The 8340-nt window shown below is 38.8% G+C and overlaps 1 protein-coding gene across 4 annotated transcripts in view; it reads right to left on the bottom strand.

Moving 5' to 3' along the window:
- The window catches only part of mlip (muscular LMNA-interacting protein), a 30835-nt gene that overhangs the window by 21585 nt on the left and 910 nt on the right, over positions 1 to 8340 (bottom strand). Inside the window, exons 1-3 of one of the 4 annotated variants that reach the window (XM_079687853.1) lie at positions 4648 to 4764; positions 2613 to 2746; positions 1282 to 1353 (exon numbers count right to left, since the gene is read on the bottom strand). The exons of 1 other annotated variant lie outside the window; for it this stretch is intronic. In XM_079687853.1, the coding sequence (XP_079543979.1) occupies positions 1282 to 1353; positions 2613 to 2615 (75 nt within the window). In that variant the 5' untranslated portion in view covers positions 2616 to 2746; positions 4648 to 4764. Of the gene's footprint in view, positions 1 to 1281; positions 1445 to 2612; positions 2747 to 4647; positions 4765 to 8340 lie in introns of those variants that run through there. 2 more of the 4 variants (XM_079687856.1, XM_079687852.1) reach the window with 2 other exon arrangements.

The raw sequence follows: 8340 nt of genomic DNA on the forward strand, positions 1-8340 counted from the left end.
GGCAAAGGTAGAGGGGGAGAGGGAACGAAGGTTGCGGCGGACAGGTGCAGGATGAGAAGAGATTAGTTTGTTATGTTTGGAAAGGGGTAGAGAGAATGAAATAAAGAAGTGATCGGATGTGTGAAGCGGGTTTACAGAGAGGTTAGAAGTAGTGCAGTTCCTTGAGAATATGAGATCAAGGACATTGCCAGCGTTATGAGTTGGTGGGGATGGAGACAGTGAGAAAGCAAAGGTGGTTAACAGAGATGTTAGTTCAGATATCTTCCCTGTCTGGAGGTTGAAGTCTCCGAAAAGTACAGCGGGAGGGCCAGTTTCAGGGATGTGTGAGAGGAGATTATCTAATTCCTCCAAGAAGTCCCCCAAGGCGCCTGGTGGACGGTAGAGAACAACAATGGTTAATTGTATAGGATGGGTTACTGTGACGGCATGGAATTCAAAGGTGGGAGGAGTGAAGTTAGGTAGCTTGAAGAGGGAAAAGCTCCAGTTGGGAGAGAGCAGGAGACCAGTGCCACCTCCTTTGCCAGAGGGTCTGGGTGTATGGGAGAAGGAATATGCTGTGGAGAGAGCTGCTGGGGTGGATGTGTTGGATGGAGTAATCCAGGTCTCCATGAGAGCAAGGAAATCCAGAGACTGCAGGGAAGCATAGCCAGAGATGAAGTCAGCCTTAGGAACAGCTGACTGGCATTTCCACAGGCCCCCTGAAACGAGATGTTGGATCTCAGTGGAGCATGTGGGATAGACAAGAGCAAGCCGGTTAAATAGGATGAGGGGCTAGAGAACCAAAGAGAATTGAATAAAACAAAAGAAAACACCAGCGATACTTAGCTCAATCAAAGTAGGATTTGCCTCCTCTTTGCCTCCTCTTTGCCTCCCTCGTGACTCCAAAAGGACTCCAATGTCTTTGTCAGTCTTCGTCTGGCTGACGCTCCAGGAAAGAGCCACCTAAGATGAACACCTGATTGCTGAGTTCTCACAGCTGATTGCTGAGTTCTCACAGCTGTGGGGGCACGCCCCTCTAATTAGTTAACTCTCTTCAGCTGGTGGGCGACAGCAGAGTGTTCCTGCCTATTGTAATGCAGGGTTGAGGCGCGTGACCCACTGAGACCTGTCTTACAGGTTGAGTTGAGCAGATCTGAGATTTAAAATCTCTCAGAAATCGCCGTTTTAGCTACAATAACTACAGAACAATTATACAGTGTAGAATAAATGAAACAGAGAAGTCTATTTAAACAAGAATATAACTTACAGTGATTGCTGAGTCAGTATAGATAGTGTCCTCACCGGGTCTGGATGCACACTGATGTGTCTGCTCACAAGGCGACGGTCGAGACGGTCAATAAGGCCGGTAAAGACCTGGTGGAGTTGAGCGCTGGAGATGAAGCTTTAAGGCAGCAATGTGGGTCACCAAAACCAAAATGTATATTTGGAGATGTCTGTCACTGATCTATTGTAAAGTACAACAATATGAGAGAAAGAAAGAGAGCAACGGAAAAACAAACTAATGAAGTGTAAATGGAGTTCAAATGAAGACATGGCAGAAATAAATAAGCAGCTATGTACAGCGACACAACCTAATACTGTACATTCATGAATGGGTCATTCCAGAATTGGAGGACAATTTAGACACCAACATTTTTGAAAAATGAACCTTTTATTTTATTTTTATTTTTTATGTATTTAGGAAAAACAGATAATAAACCATCAAAAAAAGTGATTTGCCCAGCTAGGCATCAAATGTATATTTTCCAATTACTCTAAGTATAGTAACAGGGTTGAAAGTAACAGGGTTGAAAATCAATGCTAATTTGAGTTTTAACCTCAGGAATTATTGCTAGATGTACTGTAGCATGTAATGCTACTTTCAAGGCAAGGACAAACTTGGATATCTAATGCAAGAAAGATAACTTTGAAATGAATATGCTTTATTCTGATAATATCAGTTACAGGGTTGAGTGGGTCGGAGTGCCACACTCTTTTAAGACTGAAAAGATTGTAAAAATAGGAAAAATAAACTTAGTTTTGGTCTACCCATGGCACTAGCACATGGCTTTCTGATGTCACTTCCACTGTGTCATCTGATTTACAGTTTTTTCACTTCCTGTGCCAATCTAAAAAGGTTTGGGTAACAGGGTTGAACGTGGGTTGAACGCATGTTGAGGGACACACCTTCTGTGCAAAATTACTGTTATTTAAAATATGTTTATGATTTAACAAATTGATTTTACCATTACAAGAGACATATAGAAAAATACCAAAAAAACTAAATAAAATCCCTATTTTAAATGTTATATTTGACATGCAAGTTGGTCACCAAGAAGCGGGGACAAGAGAAAAATGCCATTTTAGGGGATGTTCGAGAGCTATTTGATCATTAAAATAATATTTTGAAACCACTTTTTCTACAACTTTATATACATTTTGTCTCAAGACAAGTATGTTTAACACAATAAATGCATGTTTTAGCATTTTGGGCATGGATTATTAGATTTTTTATATGGGGGACATGAAATATCCTCCAATTCTGGAATGACCCAAGAGCAATACTTCCCCATGTTTGCTAAAACACGGTGTTATTCAGCCTTTCAGAGTATTCATATGTTGTCTGCTCATACCATGAAGGGCAGCCACTCCTTTAGGTAAAAGCAGTGGGGGAAGTTGAGAAAGTGATCGTGTACCCCCCTCGGTGCGAAGACCTTTGAAGCGAGACTCCTGGCAGCAGAAGCAGTCGGGACTCAGAGCTGTTATGCTGGATAAATATCCAAAAGCACATTAACCCTTTCAGCAATCCACACTGCGGTGCCCCGATGATAACTTTCTCTTGAACATTGTTTAGTCTGGGTGCATTCAATTACACAAAGTTACGCTCAGGAAAAAAGGAAAGACTCATAAAAGCCTCTGTCAAAAGACAAATATAATATGTTGGCATTTGCCTTTGAATGGTATATGTAATCATTTATTTTGAAGTGTATATGTTGTATACAAACTGAGACATCTTATTGACACCACAACTGCTTCTGGCATCAATGACAGAAAATAAATGACATGCATGAAAAAGTGAATCCACAACATCTGATTTGTTCCCTGAGGTTGTTCAGAATGTGTTTGATATTGATTCACACATCTAGAAATGTGAGGTATTGATGTGTGCTGTGTGCATGAGGCATTTCAAATCATATCAATCAATGACATTTATTCCCACTGTGAAAACCTGGAAAAGTGGAAATATATAACAAATGATTTTTTATATTTCGACATCTCCAAGCATGACTTAAAATAATGTTAATGTTTACAGGTCTAGATTTTCCAATAGGAAAACTAATACAGCTTGTGAATCTATTTTTCTAATTTCTCCTTGGAGATGCAGACACACATATTGAGAGCTGTTTCACCACCTGAGAAAGAGCATTGTTGATATAATTGCTAATGAAGTGTCTTTAATCGTTAAATCACTGACATGACTCTAGCTTGTGGTCTTCTTATAAAATTAGTTTCCCTTTCTTTTTAAAATAAGTTCAGAGGAATCAGACGCCAGTATTTTGTCCATATACCTAATTTAAGGGATTTCAGTGGGGACCGCATACTGAATTATTTAAAGGTCCGCCTATTATACTGTTACATCAATATATTACAGGTCTCAGATATATACAAAACATGTCTCTGAAGTGTTTGGCTCCAAATACCAAACAGATCACCCATTGTAGCATCCCATAATCCCCTCTGTTTCAGTCCTGTTTCAAAAGTGCTGATTCTGTGTCTGTTACTTTAGATGAAAATAAGGAGCCACTCCCCACGCCATTTGGTTGAAAAGAACACAATGGTGCTCTAGGAGGAGATTCAGGTGATAAGGTGGGGGGGGGGGGGGGTTACATTGGTTGGTTATTGGCCAATGGCTACACAAGCCAAAAAAATCGTTATGACATCATAAGGTTTTTATATAAATGGATCAGGACAAAAAGTGAACGAATTTTTTTTCCTGAAACTTTCAGTATCTCTTTACACAGAGGGGGACACATGGTTATGTATAAAAGACATGAAAAAGTGTATTTTGCATAATAGGTGACTTTTAAACATGGCAGTATGTCCCTCCTTCTTTCCTAACTCTCTTGAGATGTCCAGATGAGTCTGATAAAAGTTTTTGAATAAATAATTTTAAAAGTGAGAGTACTTTGCGTTTGAAAGTATTAATAGTGAAGGCTTATTTTAGATTACAATTATAAATGTCTTTTTTTTGTAAATAGAAGGAAAGTGTGGAACAGAAAGGCATTTCAACTGTTCAAACTTAAACAGCCTCAGAGCATTCAAACTCGCTATCTTTTACATTTTGCAACCCAATACTACAGACTCTAAAATGTGTCAGGAAGTCTAAGTGAGTTCAATTGTAATGCTGGGGAATTGTTCTCAAATAGAATCATGAGCATGTTGGTCTCCAGGGCAAAAAACAGAGAGTTAATTAAAGTGATACTACAAGCGACAGATGACAACACGATAAAAGTCAATTAGTTTAATAAACATTGAATTCGGTCAGCAAGTGAATTCTGATAAACACATTGTAATCCATGCTGTGAGTGTGTTACAGGAAATCAAACCCAGTTGGAGATTATATCACTATTTACTATTCTGAGTGGTTTGCGGCTGCTGTTGTTTTACCTTGTTTGTTTTTCCTGTCAGAGCTCCAGGTCTGTCCTCATCAGAAACAATGCTTTTAATTGGTAATTGCTGCACCACTGGCACAAAGGTGAACATAGAAGGGACTCCTATTGAAATCTGTAAAAACAGAGAGGAGAGGAACAGATTGTTCACATACTAGTTATATAGAAAAGCACACAAACTTGTTGATTTACGATGCAGTAAATGATGAGCCAAGCAAAATGAAACTTATTTTCTATAAAAAATGGTAGGGATCATGTTGAGATCCACATCAGATCTATGTTTCTGTCACTCCTAATGTTTTTTCTAACAGTTAAATAACACTGAGATTGAGAATATCTTATTTCTGTCTGCTTCCCAGGCTCTGTAACCCGCCACTAATTAGCCATCATCACACAAAAGATCAATCCATTTAGCACGCCACAGCTGAAAGCCCCGGCAAACCCAGACCCATACAGCAGTAATGAGTTACAATTAAATCAGCTCACATTTTCGTCTGCACAATGTAACAAAAATTATTCTTGTGTGACACATTTACAATGGTCACTGAAATGTGTTTTGTCAAGCTGTTGTTTCAGCACATAATGAAGAACGAGAATGTCCACCTCACAGTTGTTTGCCTCGACACCTTTTGGAAATATTTGTGAAATTGTCTCAATTTTCTCATGACATTTTGAGGTTTGGGCAGAAACATATTTTCTGAGATGAGCAGTGACGTTGACCTTTGACCCCCAATGTGGTCTAAGTTGATGTTGGTGCACAATTTGGATTCATTTTGCCTCTGGCTGATGCAATAAATGTAGAATCCCAACCTTAGCATTTATAGTGTGGCATGTTGCTTCATGAATGGCTTGGGTTGAACTGTGAAAGCTCTGTCGGTATGTGCCGTATACTTTTTTTCACATGATGGCAAGAAGTTTTTGGTTTTTATTTATCCAAACAACAGTTATCTGAGATCTGTACCTTTTTTTTGCCAAACAGAGCTGTGGTGTCCTGGGAAAATTCAAAAATGGGCTTAAGTAAAATCACTTTGGTGTTGACACCCTGGGTTAAGCAACAGGTCCATACTGTGAAATCTCTGAAATGTTTCCAGAGGTTATTACATGCATCTCTTTGCCTAAACTACTCACAGCAGCATTCACACTGTCAGCAGTGATGTGTCAGGGATGCCCCTGCTAAAATGTATAAAGAGGTGGTGCTCTGAATTGTGTCAATATACGAGAGACACACACCTTATCTCTGTGCTTATAATTTTAAAGGAATTAGAGCTGCACAAAATAATTGCATTTAGGGTTAACATCACTATATTTCCCATTTCTTAGCTTTCTGCAAAAAGATTGCATCTCAATATATTTTGAAGAGTGTTAAGCGATGTAGATGTTTTAATTTGTTGTTGGGATCAACAGCGATTCATGGTCTGTGTTTTCCATACATTTCCTAAAATTCTGCCTGCCGCGATCAAAGCCCACTCACAAAACTTCTGCTGCTCACTAATCAGCTTCTCCTCTCCACGGTGAAAGGTCACCTGTAAAATATAAGCTGGAGGGGAAGGGCGCTGATATTTCCCATGCTAATCAGCAGAGGTTATTGTAGCGCATACTTCAGACTCTATTAAAAATAGATCACACAGCCCCTGCAGTTTGATGTAGACACAGGCAAAGAATCAGCATATAACTTTATTTTTCACCTTCCATTTCACATTTGTACTGCATTTCAACCAACAACCCCGCTCTGATATCACATTATGTGGCAAGCTAAGTCCTATGGCAAGAATATAAAAAATCAGTTGCAAAACAAGATGTGGTGTCTGAAGAGCAGGGCTTCTCAGAGCTTTATTTTTTAAACGGAAAATGAAACCTATTGTTTCAATGGCATGCTGCGGCTCCGACTGGAACTATTTTAGTTTCAAGAACAGTTGTTTGATATGCCTTATGCAATATACGTTTAATTGCAAATCATCACCTGGTCCTATATGACGGCTTCACTCAAAAATAACACAAAGGACTGCTTTCAACAAATTAAGTAGTTGAGGAAACTTAATCTTTTTCATATTAGTTTAACCAGCCTTCAGGTTAGTTGTAACATTATGTATTTTCAACAGGTGGAGCATCAATCCTGCTGCACTTCGCTTGATTACTGGTTTTATCCACTCCTAGCTGGTTATAACTTTGCACACGTGACACATGTAAAAAGCCATCAAGGCCATAAAGCACATCATGTTCTTCTCAGGGTAAAGCCCAAGATGCATGACTGACGTATAATGGCGCATATAAAGTAAGATAAGTGATTCTTTAAGAAATTCAGAAAATAATCAACCCTGAAAATAGAGCCCAAGGAGGAGGTGATACATATGGAAATACAAACACAAGATACATTCTCCTTTAGACTGAAAGGATGTTATGCACATCCACATTACAATTTTACACAAATGTATACTTCTACTTTTAGATCCACTACATATTTCACATCTATCTACTGTTTTACTTTACAGATTGATATGATATTTGATCAAATATGAGATTTAAATACTCAACAGTATGTTAAATATTAGAATTGTAATGGAGTATTTTCACATTGTTGTCTCGTTTTTTTTCATTTGTCGTTTACTTTGATGGATTTCATTGGGGAAATGAAAACCGAGGTACAAACTGAGGTAGGTATTTATGCTTAACAATAGGTTTATTTATACAATATTTTTGTAAAGGAGTAGTGCTTGTACATTTACTCATCCATATTCATAACATGTTGTTAATTTAGAGTTAGCTTTTTGTGTTTGCTGTCTGTTCTTGTTTGGTTGTCTTTGTTATATATTTTAGTTTGACATGTTAGATGTGAAACTAAACCTATATCTTCTTCTACCACTAATCCTATATCACTCATGTCCTATGTGAACCATGTCCTAGTTTCTGACTATGAAGGGTGAAGATATGTATCTCAGGGACACCAACGTATCTTTAATGAGCTATAAATATAGGAACAGAAAAAATGCCTCACTTAAAATAATCGTGCGCCATCTTTTAAACTTGTTTATGTATTTCTGCTCTGACGCAACCTCCTTGTTTGCATGTCTTCTGTAGTCAAAGCAGAGTAATTTTATACTGTGAAAGGTCAAAGCAAGCATTTCCTACTTGCCCATCGGAGCCCTCTTGAATGTTTAATTGCGTTGAGTTTCTCCGAGGTCATACCGTCCTCAAAGATCACATTTCCAGACACCACTGACTCACTGTGCTACATGTCGATTCCCTGCGAGCGTGCTATCAAACGGTTATTTGTTGTGGCATGTCCGACCTGGGGCCGAATACAAGCAGCACTAAATCATTTTCTGAAGAAGACCACCCTATGTGGAGACCTTTAAAAGGGACACTCATAAACAGTGAGCAGCCATAAAGTGACAAATAAAGAAAACAAACTACTTGATGAATGCAAGACTTCTGTGGAAGCTGCTTTACATAATATAAATTCACATACAGAATAAGTGCACACACGCTGCAGTAAATCTGAAGCCGCTGGGCTCCACGGATGTTAAAATGCATATCTGAGTAGCTCACGTTGTGCCGCAGTGAAGCATAAACAGTTGGGTGTGTCAGTAAGTAAAGAGTTTAATTACAGACAAACACACTACCCCTCCCTGCAGAGAAGATATGGGAAGCAAATATAGCCCGCTGTCAGATGCCACTGAGCACATAGGGCTAA

This window comes from Notothenia rossii, assembly GCF_949606895.1.
Source record: "Notothenia rossii genome assembly, chromosome: 6".
Lineage (NCBI taxonomy): Eukaryota > Metazoa > Chordata > Actinopteri > Perciformes > Nototheniidae > Notothenia > Notothenia rossii.